This window comes from Crassostrea angulata, chromosome 3 (assembly GCF_025612915.1).
Source record: "Crassostrea angulata isolate pt1a10 chromosome 3, ASM2561291v2, whole genome shotgun sequence".
NCBI classification, from domain to species: domain Eukaryota; kingdom Metazoa; phylum Mollusca; class Bivalvia; order Ostreida; family Ostreidae; genus Magallana; species Magallana angulata.
The window spans coordinates 48,851,901-48,869,228 of NC_069113.1; the positions used below are offsets into that span (position 1 = coordinate 48,851,901).

Here is a 17,328-nt window from a genome sequence, read left to right on the forward strand (position 1 = left end):
AAAAAAGATACAGAACAATAATTGGTCATTAACTGTTCACGTGGGAGATCCTTTCAGAAATCGTCAGAATAATAGAAACCTTTAAAGATAACATATTAACAAAAAGCCTTAAATTACCAAAACTTTCTGACCAGAAGATGATCGACTCGTGGAAAATATCGAGCCTTGCAGAGACGCATTTATTATTAACTGACACTCATGAGTTTTATCTCCAAAAAAGCGTTAATCCAAGATGCCGTGACACTCTCAGTATCAACTCAAGATATTGAAATGATAATTCCTTATCATGTGTTCGAGGCTACAAAGCAGGCAATTTATGAGAGAAACCTTTTCATTATTCAAAGAAAAGACAATAGTACCCCGTCCAAGAAAGAAGTTTGTGCAAAAACAGCACTGACACGGACAGGTTTACTAGTTCCATTATGGGTCACAACTACAAAATTACATGTCTTGTCGCACAGACAACTGCGTATATCTCATCAGCTGTAAGGTTTGATCAAAATAATAGGGTTGAGAAACAAGTGACCCTCGCAAAAGCAACCACCGTTCCACCATACAGACAAAAATAAATCAAAGAGTCCGACGAGACTGAACATTTCAACCTCATGTTCACAAATAAGAAGACACGTAGTGGTTATTGACATTAATCTTCACTGGATAGACACAGAGAAGAAAGTTGTGGATGCACTGACTTGCAAGTACCTTAGAATTTCAAGTAGTTGTAGTTACTGTGGTAATCTTAACATATAGAGAGAATCAGCTGTTCCTTCTGTGTAATGTCTGATCGGCACTGATGATTTATTATTTTTAATAACTTTTTTTTAAAATTGTTTTTATTTTTTTTTACTTTATAAGTTTGTTCTCGGGGTTATTTATTGCTTTTCTCTAGAACTAGTTTCCATACGGTAATTTCTTGTTCGAAACGATAACTATACTCGTAGTTTTATACCGCCTCATCTGCAAAAGGGGTGTGCTACGGCCGTGCCCCGTTTTTCCTTGATACAATGTAGCGACTCTGATTGACGTGCCCCAGCGTGGCTAAACCACCCCGCCGTCACCACCTTTCCTCAAGTCAATACTCAGCCTCAAATCTAAGGTTTGACCTCAAATTTATGCACTATTCTTTAAAGGATTTGAGTTGAGGAATGAGTTGAGGGATTTCAAATTTTGGTGACGGTGGAGCGAGTGCTTGGTTAGCGAGGGTAGAGTTCATGAGGTCATATGACGAAATATAAGTAGGAACTACAATCATTCGATTGCAACTCGAGTAGCTCGAGTGCGTCCTCGATTACTAATCGAAGTCGCCAGCTCAGATAACGTTATAGTTGTAGTACATGTTTTAAATCTGTATGCATATATGTTGTGCAAAAAGGTAAGTTTAAGGTTTTACAATAAGGTATAATAAGTTAGTCTGCTCTTAATCTCATGTACAGGAAATTAAATTTGAGTTTCACCTTTGTTGGTATATATGATTATTTTCAAAATCTTTTTTTCATTATATGTCATAAGTACCTTCAATTCGGTATTAAGGGCAATAATAAGATATCGTTCAACCATACAGCTTATCTTTAACAACAGTATCTCTCCCAAACAAAGACACTGAAATAGGAATAAGAGATTTGACTGGCTCAACCTCAACCTCTAAAACAAATTCTTAATGAAATCAATTAATCCAATTAGTGTGAAATTAAGCTTTACTGACAAAGGTCAACCGAGCGCGTTTTTAAGAAATTTTGGCTTAATACAAGGTGGTGCACTGTTTTCTATGTTTTCTTGTTAAATAAAAAACATTAAATGTTTCTCTCTTAATAATCAAAGTAGGATTTTGGAGGTCACCAGTATATTGCGTCAGAAATATTTAACATTTCAGCCTTCAAAAATACGATTTAAACAATTTGCATTTTATGTTGTATTAATGAATCTTACAGTATTACTATAAATGAAAACGAAAATAAAGTTAAAAAGCATGGTTCACAAATTGCCAATAAAAATAAATAATCAAAAACATGTAATTTAAATGATTATTTTAATTTGTTGATTCTATTTACATGTACATATGAATATGACATAATGTCTAATGCAAATATCAAATTGTATGACTAAATTATTTCAGACACCTTGGAAAATGATTAGAGTGAGTTTATTATTAATGTTCATGCTGGCATTTCGTATTTCTGAAAGTAAGTACTATAGTATTTGTCCCATGATTTTCATAGGAATCACAGTTTTAAATAAACAATACATAATTAATTTTCTTTGAATTGACCATTCTGATAATATTTTGGCAACCTGATTAAAATCAGATCCTCGATGCTCCCGTTTTAATGATATGTCGTTACAAGGATCGTTACGGGAGCATCGAAGATCTGATTGTAATCAGACTGATATTTTGGTTACCATTTATCATAATTTGTCCGTGATGTCGCTAGTATCAGAATAATGTTGATGTATTGAACGTTTCATTGGAACAATTCCTTGAAAGTATTTTTACGAGGGTTGTCCCAAAATAGCGTAGACAGGACACATAACTTACAATTTGTTTACCGAATTTCGTTAGGCTTTCTTCAATGACCCATTGGCGAACAATACTGAAAAATTCAAATCTGTTCTTTATTTATTTCTTGAGAAAATGAATAATTAGTAACAGCAAGTTTTGCCATGCAGGCGGCGCAATGTGCGACATCGAAAATTTCCAGTCATTACGTTGTTGCTAAACCCCCCACATCGTTTACGATAACATTTAAGTTTTATTTCCGAAGATCTCTGGAAAAAATATTTTCTTTGAACATGTTTCCTGAGTGCACATTCAACATACAGTTCTAGTTTTGATTTTTTAAAAAATATTTTCTAAGTATTAACGATCGGACGACTCCAAACTTAGCCTGTATTACTTGTTGTCCACCGTCCGTCTTACCGCAATGTGTCGTTCAGCGTTTTGACGTTCATATCTATCGGTCGGGGTTTCTTTTTTCCACTTATGGCATCATATTCGTCCAAATATTTTCAATATTTATAACTACTTATTCATAAAACGCATTTCTAATCGAAAGCCGCTCAAGGTTTATTTCAAGGCCTTTACGTACTTTAATCGGTTACTGTTGCGTCGTCTTAAACGCTGACGTCGTCATTTTATTACGAGTAAACACCTCGACTTGTCACAAAATTTTTGATCTAACATAATTCATTTCACTTATTAAATGTCAAACAATATCTGATTTTAAAACATTTTAAAATGCAAATTGCTTGAACCCTTTGTGGCACAAAGTTCATCTTCCTGTGTCTTCGATTAACTGAATAACGCCACCTGTCTGCTCTATTTTGGGACAACCCTTGTATTTTACCATAAACTTTGGACCTGCCAGACCAACCCATGTCCTGTGGAAGTTGATAAGAACAAGGTCTCTGGTTTGGTAAGCGGTAAGACCATTGTTACCCCTATAGTTTCCTACATCTGTAACGACGCCAAGTTCAAGGCCGAGATTTCCTGTCTGACCGATGATTATATGGTGAACGGTTCCACACAATCAGTCTGTGATGGGACAAAGTGGAGCCCACCCTTACCTGGGAATTGTATCGGCATGTTTACCTTTACTTTGCAAGATGTGGTGACAAACATCGTTAGCGTGTTTTAAATTTAATAATAAAATTATTCGGAAGGGGAAATGGTGGTTTCGCCGTTGTTTTTCTTATAAGATTCATTTTGTTGCCTAGGTCTATTGATCACTTAGATTATATTGAATATTTTATAATTTTATCAAATTGATGAAAAATGGAAAAAAAACAGCGTTGATCATATTCTTATAAGATCAATATGGTATAAACGAATATTACATTGGTCAGATGTTTTTGTATCATTCAAAAAGCTAATTAACTCATATGCTTGAACTGTATTTTTGAAAATAAAAAAACAAACTTTTTTCCCTCTAATGTTTTAATGTTCTTATGTTCCTTTTTTGTTGCCAAACCTCTGCCAAAGGACCATAAATGGGAGTACATTGGCGGGGGACTAGGGGGTGGGGCGGTGGTGATCATCGTGGTTATAGTCATCGTGTCGGTCGTCTGCTACAGGTCCAAAGTCAGGCCAGAGGTCAAGGTGATTCTTCATTAATTCGATATATACCAATTTTCAAACGACTGTACTAAATTCTATAATTCATTTATTTTACAATTGTAGATCTGATGAGAAAAGAAGAGATGAGAAGGATGGAGCGGAAGAAACTAGAGGCCTATAGGCCACATTGCTCACCTGAGCAAAAATAGCATGATAAAGTCAGCGTTATGGATTCATAATACAAAATATCTTGACAATTATTGTGAAACATGTAGCATGTAGATCCTGTATAAATAAAAATCCATTTACCCGTTTAGTATTCTTATGTTTATAATCAAGTCCATTTATAACAGGATCATAATTTTAAAGTCATATCACATGTTGAGCATTGCAGTTCTCCAAAAGATCTTAAACAATTGTTTATGTATTGGATATAAACCCACATTAAACTTTCAATCCCTTGTGAGGTCTGAGTATCGTCAAGGGGCCGAGGTCTAAACAATTTTAAAAATCAGCATGATGTCAAAATGCTTGTATATAATAAAACCATATATTATAACATTTCAGTTTTTGGTGAATAATTAAAATGTTTTCCTTTGTATAATTGGATCCCCAATGTGGTCCTACTCGACTCTTCAAGATTTTGATTTGAACAAATCTGACCAAATCTGAATTTATCTGAGGTTGATTTCACAAAAGTTACAGCTTTCCAAGTGAAATGGTTTTTAGAGGAAGATGTTTCCTCTATATATTCCTATGTAAAATTTTGCCTCCTCCCACGTTGTTACCCCATCCTACGCTAAGGGATTATGATTTTAAAAACCTTGAGTCTACCATATTCCTGAGGATGCTCCCACACAAGTTTCAGCTTTTCTGGCTGTTTAGTTTCTGAGAAGAAGATTTTAAAAGATTTATTCTATATATTCCTTTGTAAAAATTCGACCCTCATTGGTTGCCCCACATTACCCCTGCGGGTCATGATTTGAACAAACTTGAATCTACCCGACCTGAAGGTGCTTTCACCCAAGTTTCAGCTTTTCTGGCAAATTAGTTTCTGAAAAGACGATTTTAAAGATTACTCTATATGTTCCCATGTAAAAGTTTGACCCCACATTGTTGCACCACTCTACCCTAGGGATGAATCTACACTGCATGAGAATGCTTCCGCACAAAATTCAGATGTTGTAGGTGAAAATAAAATAATATCAAATAATATTTGTTCGAATAGAACCATATTAACAAGACCTTGGACTTTCAGTTGGAAGTAACTATCTATTTCTTGCGGCAAAACAAGTTAAAAATGACGCGATATCAAGTGAAATATACACAGATTGTATAGTTTTAGTTCAAAAGCCAGACAAATCTTGTTTCAAAGAGCCATGGCTGAGTGGCTAGCAATGAAAAAGACAGGCGTACGTCACATTGCTGTTTGACACAAATACCCAAAGTCCATGGTCTTGTTAAAATGGTTCTAACTCAGTAGTTTAGCCACCGTCGGATACCCACGGGTGATCGCGTCTTTTACTTGTGATAAGTAAAAGACGCGATCACCCGTGGGTATCCGACGATGTAGTTTAGCATACTTTTGTTTGAATTTGTATAAACAGTTGCAAATAAAAAATTTAAAAAATCATGCAGTACCAACTGTTTACAGGTGCACAGTACTGGAAAGAATGTCATATGTGTGTTATGAAGGAAATACTCTGATATCCAAAATACATTGGCATAGAACGATCAGACTTTTGCTGTTCAATGGTTCTGTGCTCTGAGGAAAAGTTCTGAAAATCTGAAATTTTAAGATATGATCAAATATAAAATCCTGGAAAAAGATACAGAACAATAATTGGTCATTAATTGTTAACGTGGGAGATCCTTTCAGAAATCATCAGAATAATAGACACCTTTAAAGATAGGAAATTGACAAAAATCCTGAAATTAGCGAAACTTACTGACCAGAGGATGATCGACTTGTAGAAAATACCGAGCCTTTCGGATACGCATTTACTATTTACCACGACACTCTTGAATTTTATCTGAAAAAAAACGTACAAAAACTCAGACGCCGTAACACTCTCAGTATCATTATTTACAGATAACAGTGGGTCCCCCTCTTCTTCCGTGTTGTTGTGATAGAGGCCCTGATTGACGTGCCCCCGCCGTGGTTGAACCAGCAGTCCTTTGATTATCGTCGTCCAATGTTCTAACGCTCAGATAACGTTACAGTTGTAGTACATGTCTTAAATTTATTTTACAAAGGGAAAGTTGTACAAACGGTAAGGTTTTACAATAAGGTATAATAATTTAGTCTGCTTTTAATCTCATGCATGTACAGAAAATTAAATCTGAGTTTCTCATATTTTTTGGTATATTATTAGATTATTTCAAAAAGTTTTTCTTTTTACGTTATATGCCATAAGTACCTCCGATTCGGTAATAAGGGCACTTGTAAGATATCTCGGTGAACCATTTAGCTTATCTCGAACAACATTATCTCTCCCAAACAAAGGCACTACTGAAATGTGAATAAGAGAACCGACGTTAAACAAGTTCTTATTGAAATCAATTAATCAATAAGTGTGAAATTAAGCTCTACTTACAAAGGTCAAACAAGCGTTTTAAGAAATATTGGCTTAATACAAGGCGGTGCATTGAACACTACCTATTCTATGTTTTCTTTTTTCAAAAACAATAACGGTGTCTCTCTTAACAATCAAAGTATGAGTGGGGGATCACCAGTGTACTGCGACGGGAATATTTAACGATTTCAGTCTTCAAAAGTATGAATTCAACAATTTGCATTTTATACTGTGTAAATGAATCTTTTAATATTAATCTAAATGAAAACAAAAATAAAGCTAAAAGCATGGTACAAAAATTGCTTATAAAAATATTAAACAAAAACAAGTATTTCAAACGCTTATTTTAATTTGTTGATTCTATTTACATGTACATATGAATATGACATATAATGTCTAATTCAAGTATATTATTTTGTAAGACTGAATTGTTTCAGACACCTTGGAAAATGATTAGAGTGGGCTTATTGTTAATGTTCATGCTGGCAGTTCGTATTTCTGAAAGTAAGTATTAGTCCCATGTTTTTCACAGGAATCAAAATCTTTACTAAACAATTCATAATTAATTTTCTTTGAATTGACTTTTTCGGATAATATTTTGGTTACCATTAACTAGTATCATAATTGGTCTGTAATTTTGCCGGTATCAGAATAATGTTGAGTATTGAACGTTTCATTGGAACAATTTCTTGAATTAGTATTTTTAATTTTATCATAACCTTTGGGCCCTTTTTTCCAAGATTGCAAGACCAACCCGTGTCCTGTGGAAGTTGATAAGAACAAGGTCTCTGGTTTGGTAAGCGGTAAGACCATTGTTACCCCTATAGTTTCCTACAGCTGTAACGACGGCAAGTTCAAGGCCAAGATCTCCTGTCTGACCGATGATTATATGGTGAACGGTTCCACACAATCAGTCTGTAAGGAGAAAAAGTGGAGCCCACCCCTTCCAGGAAATTGTATCCGTATGTGTACCTTTATTTAGTGCAGATCTCTCGAAATGTGGTGACAAACATTGTTAGCATGTGTTGAATTAATATTTTTTTAGTTAGGGAGAATGGTGGTTTCGCTGTTGTTTTTATTATAGATTCATTATGTTGTTATGTCTATTGATCCCTTTTAAAATATAAAATATTCTATAATTTTATCAAATTGGTGAAAAAAAAACAGTGTTGAAAAATCATATTCTTATAAAATCAATATGATACAAACGAATATTACACTGGTCAGATGCTTTAAAAACATTCAGTGAGCCAACTCATAAGCTTGAACTGTATTTTTTAAAAATAAAACAAAATAATTTTCCTCTTGTGTTCCTTTTTTAGAGAAACCTCCGCCAAAAGACCATAAATGGGAGTACATTGGTGGGGGACTTGGGGGTGGGGCGGTGCTGATCATTGTGGTTACAGTCATCGTGTCAGTCGTCTGCTACAGGTCCAAACTCAGGTCAGGGGTCACCCGGGTCAAGGTTATATTTCATTCTATATAAGCCAGTGTTCAGCCGACTGTACGAGGTACTAAAGGTATTAATATCCGACTCATTAATTTTATAAATGTAGATCTGAGAAGAAAAAAGAAGAGATGAGAAGGATGAAGCGGTTTGGTTCCCACACCCTGGGTCCAAATGGAGAACGTCTGGATGGTCGAAAAATGGCTTCTATAGATCTAGACTTAAGGTATACACCTATGCAGAGACTTCTCAAGATGTTTTGACCGAAGTCATATAGACAATTATTTGATGCTAAATCAATAAATTAAGTCTTCGTAATATTGCAGTCTTCACAAAGTATGGACGTGTAAAAGAACAAGGAAAAAGTTTTTCTACGCTGATACATTACAAGAGCTCCTTGCCAAAGGTAATAATTTAGTTTGCATCAAGACGTATTGAAGTCTAAAACTGTGCAAGACAAGATCCATCGTATCACAATTTTATATTTTTCAAATTATGCAGCTGGTTCAGACTTTGGTTGTCAAGGCAATGTGCGACTGGTGATGGAGGAAGATGGGACACAGATAGATTCGGATGAGACGCTCAGAGCATGCGCTGGAAAAATAATGTTGTTGCTTGGTGACAATGAGGTTTGGCAACCAGAGGTTGGTCTCTATGACAATCATGTCAACAGGCAAGTGCTATTCTAAGATACCATGAGTGCAATGCCTTAATTTTTTTAATTAAACGGGTGCAAATAATATCATAGACATTAAAAAGGTACAAATGATTGAATACTGTAATATTCATGTTCGCCATCTTTTCAAATATTGTGCAGGTTAACATTCGAAGTGTATTCTTACGATAGAAAGGTCAGAAAGTTGATCCTAGCAGACAGTATTAAAGACCTAAAATATCAAGGTATTTGCCATTAAATACTAGTATACAAAAACTTTCATAATGGTTACAAGAAATCGTCTAGTGCGAAAATACAAAGTATCTTAAATTTAGGATCCGCCAGCTTGGGTTACTCCGTGATGTCAGTTTGTCTGGAGGAAGATGGTACTCTCATAGATACTGACAGGATACTCTGTTCGTGCTCCACTAAAACACTCATGCTTCTTGGCGCTGAGCATGCGTGGAGAGGATCTCCTCGTGGCTTGATCAGTTTTCCATCGTCTGCGGATATATCATCTTCTCCAAACAGTACAAGTGATCAATTTGAAATGTATGTATCGTTGAACTCTTTATGAAAAAGTGGTGTCAATGATTTTTGGCTTTTTATTTGATTTATGAGAAACAAATTTATTGCAGGGGCATGTTCAAAGTTTGGTCAAACGATCGAAGTATGAAAAAAGTAGTATTTGCAGAAAATGTTGTAGACCTTCATATCAAAGGCAAGTTTTGTGTTCATGACAACATAACATAATGTATACCTTATTGCAAACTTTCTAATTAAAATGGAAATATTTTCACAAATACTGTATGTATATTTTTCAGCCTCAAAAGCCCTTGGACTTCGCACTCCTATCGTGGTTACTTTGGAAAATGATGAAACTCATGAAATCACAGATGATAATGATCTCATGGCAAACAGTGGGAAAGTGTTGATAATCAGGGAAAATACAACCGAGACTACTTTTAATGGTCAATATTTTACTCAGAAATATAGAATTTCTTCTCATGGATACGTAAATACTTTTTTTTCAATTCTGTGTATTGATACATTACAGAACCAGTTTACCATGACCCTAACCCGCCAAGCATGTATCATCAAAGACAATCCTGGTCAGGGCACCAAAATGGTGTTTATGGTATGCATGGAGCACGCCCTAATTCTCAATATGCCTTGCAACAGAATCAGAGACTTTCTACAGATCAAGAAATATATGATAGATTTAGTTCTAATGCTTCATATCGTGCCTAGATCTGAACTAACTGGAGCATGAGAAAGGATGAACAAAAAATTCAATAATAGACAAAAAAGCATCTCAAACCAGTAGATTGAAGTGCTACATAATGCAACATAGTTTTCAATTTAATGGATTTTTAATAACACTGATATTACTGAGTTAAGAACAAATTGTAGTTATGAACTTTATACATAACTCCTCATTTTCATACATTTATCATAAATCACATCAAAATAATTTGTATTCATGTATTCTTTATTGTGTATATATATAATAAAGTATGGCAGTATAAAAATATGCAATCTTTGATCTCTTTTCTGAATTTGAACATGCATTTATTTCTTCTAGATTAAAAGAAAATAATGAAGCATTCATTCATCTGGGCAAAATTACATTAAGTACAGTATGTACTTCTCTGAAAAGTACTAACAGTAAACAGTGAATTTGAATATTAAGTAGAGATAATTAGGCAGTACCTACTGAATACTGAACTTTTTCAGTACAGTACATATTTATCAAACTAACAAATAATGATCACATTTCTTTCTAAACAAAACAGCATCATCACAGAAAACATCACACAAAACAAGATAGGACAACAAGACAACACACTGACAACATTCACATACAAGCTTATACAATCAATCAAACTTTCATGACAACAGCTTTAGAGATCAGCAATGATTTGGTCCTCTTCAACCTGGTTTTACACCTTACTTTACATATTCTCATCTTTCACTCAGATGTAATATTCTTTCAGATATAAGAAGTTATATAACTTAAGTTTTTGTCTAGTTGCTAGCACTCTCCCAAAAGGAACTGAGGAAAAAGTGGAAGGTAAAAGGAAAACAAAACTACACTGGTGTCACTTTGAGGTTGAATCATTCATGTATCTCCTGTCATGATGGCAATAAACTCATCTTCATTGACTGTTACAGGAAAACATAATTTTGTTTTAATATAATACTACATGTATATAGGTTATAAATAAATGCATGTAACTTATATTAATTGGATTTTTGCGAAGTACTATATTTTGCTAAATTTTACAGTTTTATTTCAACTGCTAAAAAAATTGTTTTATATTAATCCTAAAATCATCAATTCAAGAATGGTAAAAAAATAATGTTATAGATAAAAATGAACTTTTTTTTTTAAATTCAAAATGCAAAAATTACACTTGTTGGGAAAAAACTAGTATATAAAGCAACACTTTCATCATTAATTGAATTTCATTATTTGAGTTTTTTCAATATTATAGACACTTACTTTCACCATCCCCATCCCTGTCAAATTCATCAATCATAGCACGCAACTCCTCATCTGTCATATTTTCACCAAGTTCTCTGTAAACAACAAAATATAAAATACAGAAAACATGTCCAAAAACAAGTGAAATTATACATGTACACCAATAAATAACCATTCTACTTACCTAGCTACCCGTCGTAAATTCCGAAGACTTATTTTTCCTGAAGTGTCATCGTCAAATAATTTAAAGGCTTTCAGGATTTCTTCCTGCGGATCTCTCTCCAGCATCATGTCAGTCACTGTGAACAAAAGAAGGTAAACAAATGAGAAAAGAAAGATATGGAAAAAAAATATACACTGACCTTGAATTAAACATGTTGAATGTAAAAAACTCTAAAATGGGGCACTATTTGTAATACAATTTATAAAACATGTAGGAGTGCAAGATAACAGTTTTCTTCTCATTTTCACTCCCTTCCTTGCATTAAAAAAATTATCCCTAGACATATACTTACTGACTTCATTGAAATCTTCAAAAGAAATCTTTCCTGTTCCTTCCCTGTCATAGTCTCTAAGAATTTTCAACACATCTGCCTTCTTTACATCAAAGCCGAGAGCCCTCATTGCTACCTGATTCACAAAAGCACTGAATTTGTATATCTTGTTACCAAGATCATTGCCAGGTTATAGATTCTTCTATCAAAAATGCACTTAATGTTTAAGAGTGAGATGCTTTACATAAATTTCATGAAAAGTTTTAGAATGAACTGGATTGAATTTTGTACAAACTGGTTGCAAATAATAAACTGAAACCAAAATGATTGTCGATTATATACTGTATGCAGAGAAATAGTTGCCCCCATTTTATTTTGGCCCCTTTTGCCATCCTTGTTATTGGGTGAATTTTAAACTTGGCAAATTCCAAACAATTCTTAAGTTATTGTGTTCATTAGAAAAAGAAACTATCATATATTTCATCGTCTGGGCAATTCAAGACAGGACAAAATCATTTGCAAGTGTAGAAAAGCGAAAAAAGATGGGACGAAAATAACAGTATTGATCAAGAATTTGATCTCCTAATGTCTTTACCTTTAGTTCATGATAGTCAATAGCTCTGTCTTTGTCTGTGTCAAACAAATCAAAGGCCTCCTTAATCTCCTGCTTCTGTTCATCTGCCAATTCTCTTTTTTTCTTCTTCTTGCTCTTGTCCAAGGCAAACTCTGCACTGCAATACACATTAAGATGTGTTAATAATCACTTATCATTTTAGAACTAGATCACTTTGAAAAAAGTTAATAATTTCGATTAGTTCATATTCTCAAAGAATGTACATGTACATATATCATTAATACGATATAAGGTGAATTACAATATCATCTTAATATTGATTTCAGAGTTTTTCAGCCGTGCTGCTCTGTGTTTGACATCATACAGCAGTTTGATCAATTGTCGGTGGTAAGGATCCGAGACGAGTCATCAATGATGCATAATCAAAAAGTTTACCAAAACTATACTTATTAATAAATAGTGAATATGCCTGGCTCTTGATGTGTTGCAGAAAAGTTTTGCAGATTTTAAGGTTCCTTCTTCAGTATCCAACTGATCTTGTGGCCTTTGTGGATGTTGATTAGATTTGCTGATACGGTTACCATGAGGCATACTCAATGTTGGTTTGCATTGAAGATATCTTACCTATACCTATAACTCCTACATGCTTGAGACATCTCCTAAGCCAACAGCATTGGATTGCTTAATAGGATTGCATTTCTTCAACATGTATTGTACATTTCTTATAAATCCTATACCAACTTTTTGAGAAAACATTGTTCTGTTGGAGTTGGACATTTTCACTGGACAACAGAACCTCTATGAATGTTTAAAGGATTAAGATCTTAATCCTTCTTATAGTGTATCAATTCATAACAGATGGATTTGTTGGAGAGATGGTAATCTCTTTTAAAAAGTGTACAGGCATAGCCTACTGGCGTGCGACCAGTTCTCGCCGAGGACCATTTCTCGCCAGTACACAGGTGAGATGGTAATGTATCAGTTGTCTTTGTGAAGTCAAGTCTATATACCAAATTAAGACTAATACCTGCCAAGTACTATCTATAGACAGTGCATTGTTTGCCATTTTTCATACATATTTACCATTGATAAAATGAAGTAAAAATGCACTGGAGAGAAATGGTTTTCGGCGAGAACTGGTCTTTGGTCAGTACAAATCAAAGAATGACATCAATTTGGTTTACTAATGGTTTGTAATGAGGTTTCCTGTCAGATCTTGTATTGTGACAGTCAGTTGGGTATCACATATTCTGGCACCCTTAATAATGTGTTCATGTAAAGCCTATGAATGTAACGTAACAACATTAATGTTTCTCTGCATAATACCTTGCACAATGCACATTGTTCGGGCACTGTCAATCATCAAAAGAAACGGGTCGGACACCGCATCACAATGATCAAAAGCTTCAAGTAAACTAACATTGATAAATTTAATTCATAAAAGTCACTTACCGAAGAGCTAAGCTCATTTCTGCAAAAGTATGATATTTTTCCCTTTCGGAACTTTCGTCGAGTAGAAACTTGTTTCGTTTGAATAGCCGCTTTCAATGTTTTCCTTTAGTTTCGTAAACAACATGGTAGTACAAAAAAAAAGTTATATTCATAAATTGACTTTTTATTATTTTTCACTGATATTTTTTTAAGTCACCAAAAACCTTCAATCAAATAACTATGAGTAGAAATAAAGAGAGAAAATACGAAAATAAATATAGCAATACAAGAGATGTCAACAATGTCGAATTCAACTTCAAGTGCGGGTAATTTGCTTGTGTTTATATTTTGTTTCAAACGTTTAAAACAAAGTTTGGAATTGTTTTCTTATTTTTAAATTGAATAATACGATCCAGGGAAAGTAAGTATTCCTTTATGGGAAAACATGTTTAAATGTTTAAAATTTACTCCTTTTTGATTTTCTACAAAAATACTGCGTTTTTGTTTATTACAGATGGAGATGATGACCTGTTAAGTTTTGAAAAGTTAGACCGATCTTCACCAGACCTATGGCCAGAGCAGAGTGCGTGCATTATGTTTTTGTTTGTACATCATATTTGCATACCATGAAAGTAACAATTTTCGTAAAGAAGGGGTGAATGAAATGTCTACTACTCATGCCTTATTAAAAGAGAATGAGAAAAGAGTGTAGGGTATAAGTGGATGAAGCAGACCATACAATCAAAGTGTAGATGTACCCCTATAAGCTGGGCAATCTGTAATGATGGAAATGGTACCCAGTCTTTTAAGCTGGTCTTTACTCTCGAAGACATGAAATTCCAATAGCAAGACTATAAATATTCAGCAGTATGTATCATTTGCATGATATTTACACAAAAGTAATGTAATTAGAACCATTTTAACTATAGCTTGGACTTTGGGTAGTTGTGTCAAACAGCAATGTGACGTAGGCCTGTCTATTTCATTGCTGGCCACTCAGCCAAGGCTCTGTGACATTAACAAGATGTGTCTGGCTTTTGAGCTAAGACTATAGGCAATCTGTGTATATATTTCACTTGAAACCAGCATCATTTAAACGCAAGAAATTGATAGTTAGGTCCTATCGGAAGTCCAAGGTCTTGTGAAAATGGTTCTATTATTAAATTAATAAATGTTGTGCCCCTAAATTTGAATGAAATGAAACAATTGATTTCTAGCTGATATTTAGGCACTAACAATGGTCAACTAATCTATTGATCACATGGTTGAATTTTCATTTTATTGAATCATTTAATAATTGCTTCTTATTTTCAGTACCTGGTGTTTCTGAGTTTGCTTCACTTAAAAGCGTAAGTATATTTAAGTAAAAAATTTCCCTTTTAAGCAAAGGATTGTTTTCTTATTAGGATTATTCCAGGGTCTGTTGATTTAGTTCAATGCTTTCCATGGACATAGGCACTCCCTGTAGAGTTGAATTTATAATTTATGGATGAATTTTTTTAATACACCAATTTAAACGAAAAGCACCCATGTCCAAGGCATATGTTTACTATTTGTAATTTTGTATCTTCCAATCTGCATTAACTGGGCCAATTTAAATAAAAGAGAGAGAAAAGGGTTTTCATATAAATGACTATGCTCTCTTGAAAGGGGAGATAATTTTTCAAAGACTGAATTAAATTATGTGTTTGTCCTTAAAAAACTTCTAAGACTCCTGCAATAGAAATGTCATATTTAAATCTAAATGAAAGCTTTTTCATTTGTAAATATGTGTACTCAAATTGTGACCCATGGCCTTATAGAGACCACAGGAGAAACCTAACTTCGCTGGAACAAAAATCATGTTAATTTAGTTTAAATCTTAAAAGACAACATTATATAAATAGTGCCTGTTTGGGAGGGTAACAGTTGAAATTGACACCCCGAGAAAACCATTTCGCGTCGGTTGACAATGGTTTTCGAGGGGTGTCAATTTCAACTGTTATCCTCCCAAACAGGCACTATTTACTTTGTTATACTGAATGTCTTTTTTAATATTTTTAAGAAAATTTTACTGCTTTTATATAGGAATAACGTGAATTCTACAGCGAACCGTACGCGCATAATTTTCGCGCATGTAACAATTTTTTTTTAATGTTACCCATTGCTAAGTGCGTTGCTAACGCTGAGGGCAATAGAAAATATTATGAACTGCGTCTTAACCAATCAGATTTCAGTATTTAACATGAAAGTATAACAATACAATGTGTGATAAATTTGGTGGACTCATCCTTATGCTTGAAACATGTATTTTTTAAAATGAGAGTTGTTTAATTTATAAACATAATGCATGGTTGTTCAGAGTTTTATAAAAAAAAACCTATTATCATGCACAAGATTTTCAAGTTGCTTGTGTTTTTTTATTATAAGCCTGTCCCCCGACCTGGAACTTCCCCTAAATGGATGGCTGAATTAGAGAATGAAGATATAGGATTACTACAAGGTGATTTCAATCAAATTCATAATTTGTGGATCAGGGATCAAAATTCTGTTCACAAATGGAAAACAAAAACTAAAGTATAACACTTTTACTTGCGATGTAATTCAATCTCAAGTGTTCAGTACATGTATGTTTAAGACTGTATTCACCAGGTACTGGTAACAGATAAACAAAAGTGTAATAAAATCTTTATTACCGTACGGTACATGCAAAAATAGTTATTTTTTTGCAATTTTAAATTGCTACCTCTTTTTGTAAATTTTAAGTTGTATTCAAATTTTTCCAAGAAATCATTGTTTAATACTGTATTGTTTGTCTACACAGAATTCGGCAGTCTGACAACTTCACAGTTGATGGAAAAAATAAAAGGCTTACAAAATCTGGCATACCAGTTAGGGCTAGATGAAGGTATGCATTGCACTACATTATCTAAATGTAAAACCTTTGGATTAGATATCAAAACCACCTCATTATTACAACTGTCTTCACACCATTGTTTAATAAGGTACATCTACCATTCCCACACACAGTTTTACTATGGAAGTAAAATTTACAGTTAAGAAATTTTTACTTCACATATTTTGAAAGTTTTTGATATTGCATCATACCTATACTTAAATTTTATTATGAATTTTCCACAGAAGTAACCCTGAAACTGCAAACGCAGATAATTGTGAAAGAATCACTTTATGAACATCTGCCTTTATAATTAATTTTTTTTTTCTTTTCCAAGTTATCAGTGTCCCAGTTCTGATTTTAACTGCTTATTTCTTGTTTGTTTTGCTTACATTTTTACCTTATTTCCTTTCTTTTTTTTTACTATTTTCAGCAAGAGAGATGACACGAGGAAAATTTCTTAACATTTTACAGAAGAAGTTTTAAAGTTCTTTTACAAATGACTTTTTCCTACAGAATTTTATTTTAATTTGTACATAAATCATCAATGCATTGTACATGCATTATAGAATTTGTATGTGCAATATCATCATGTTATAATAAACGACATGGTTGTAAGTTTTATTGTTTTACTCTAAAGTTTAGTTGTCTCCCATTTGTTGTATGCTAGGTTATCTCACATTGCTAAAAACAATAAACTCGGAACTTTTTCCTAAAATCACAAATAGATTCAGAGG

General features: G+C 33.7%; 3 protein-coding genes across 6 annotated transcripts; 2 read left to right on the forward strand and 1 right to left on the reverse strand.

Annotated features, from left to right (window-relative positions):
• Nucleotides 1–1,342: 1,342 nt before the first annotated feature.
• On the forward strand, nucleotides 1,343–10,263 carry LOC128178998 (uncharacterized). 4 transcript variants are annotated; one of them, XM_052846455.1, is made up of 12 exons: nucleotides 1,343–1,372; nucleotides 2,114–2,180; nucleotides 7,368–7,589; nucleotides 7,950–8,070; nucleotides 8,184–8,300; nucleotides 8,401–8,480; nucleotides 8,576–8,747; nucleotides 8,892–8,974; nucleotides 9,065–9,281; nucleotides 9,368–9,450; nucleotides 9,554–9,700; nucleotides 9,787–10,263. In XM_052846455.1, exons 1-12 carry the CDS (start codon nucleotides 1,358–1,360, stop codon nucleotides 9,978–9,980), a joined length of 1,518 nt encoding a protein of 505 aa, XP_052702415.1. In that variant the 5' UTR covers nucleotides 1,343–1,357; the 3' UTR covers nucleotides 9,981–10,263. The 4 variants fall into 4 exon arrangements, with proteins under 4 accessions (XP_052702415.1, XP_052702416.1, XP_052702419.1 ...); XM_052846456.1 differs by lacking the exons at nucleotides 1,343–1,372; nucleotides 2,114–2,180 and adding exons at nucleotides 6,220–6,324; nucleotides 7,065–7,131; XM_052846458.1 differs by lacking the exons at nucleotides 1,343–1,372; nucleotides 2,114–2,180 and adding exons at nucleotides 6,372–6,828; nucleotides 7,065–7,131.
• LOC128179000 (centrin-3) lies at nucleotides 10,204–13,863 on the reverse strand. The gene is made up of 6 exons (XM_052846461.1): nucleotides 13,738–13,863; nucleotides 12,307–12,442; nucleotides 11,733–11,847; nucleotides 11,402–11,516; nucleotides 11,236–11,312; nucleotides 10,204–10,895 (listed from the first exon to the last, which is right to left on the reverse strand). Exons 1-6 carry the CDS (start codon nucleotides 13,752–13,754, stop codon nucleotides 10,852–10,854), a joined length of 504 nt encoding a protein of 167 aa, XP_052702421.1. The 5' UTR covers nucleotides 13,755–13,863; the 3' UTR covers nucleotides 10,204–10,851.
• Nucleotides 13,864–13,927: 64 nt separating this feature from the next.
• On the forward strand, nucleotides 13,928–17,215 carry LOC128179001 (protein lin-52 homolog). The gene is made up of 6 exons (XM_052846463.1): nucleotides 13,928–14,042; nucleotides 14,231–14,299; nucleotides 15,031–15,065; nucleotides 16,126–16,198; nucleotides 16,520–16,603; nucleotides 17,025–17,215. Exons 1-6 carry the CDS (start codon nucleotides 14,009–14,011, stop codon nucleotides 17,075–17,077), a joined length of 348 nt encoding a protein of 115 aa, XP_052702423.1. The 5' UTR covers nucleotides 13,928–14,008; the 3' UTR covers nucleotides 17,078–17,215.
• The last annotated feature ends 113 nt before the right edge of the window (nucleotides 17,216–17,328 follow it).

Excerpts from the sequence above, each read along its gene's own strand:
- LOC128179000 (XM_052846461.1), bottom strand. Across the intron at positions 11,848-12,306 it reads TTGACTATCATGAACTAAAG|GTAGCAATGAGGGCTCTCGG; the intron begins GTAAAGACATTA and ends TTTGTGAATCAG. Across the intron at positions 11,313-11,401 it reads AATTTACGACGGGTAGCTAG|AGAACTTGGTGAAAATATGA; the intron begins GTAAGTAGAATG and ends TGTTGTTTACAG.
- LOC128179001 (XM_052846463.1), top strand. The coding sequence starts at position 14,009 with ATGTCAACAATGTCGAATTCAACTTCAAGTGCGG. Across the intron at positions 14,300-15,030 it reads AGACCTATGGCCAGAGCAGA|TACCTGGTGTTTCTGAGTTT; the intron begins GTGCGTGCATTA and ends TCTTATTTTCAG. Across the intron at positions 16,604-17,024 it reads CCAGTTAGGGCTAGATGAAG|CAAGAGAGATGACACGAGGA; the intron begins GTATGCATTGCA and ends TACTATTTTCAG.
- LOC128178998 (XM_052846455.1), top strand. Across the intron at positions 8,481-8,575 it reads ACAAGAGCTCCTTGCCAAAG|CTGGTTCAGACTTTGGTTGT; the intron begins GTAATAATTTAG and ends CAAATTATGCAG. Across the intron at positions 8,975-9,064 it reads TAAAGACCTAAAATATCAAG|GATCCGCCAGCTTGGGTTAC; the intron begins GTATTTGCCATT and ends TCTTAAATTTAG.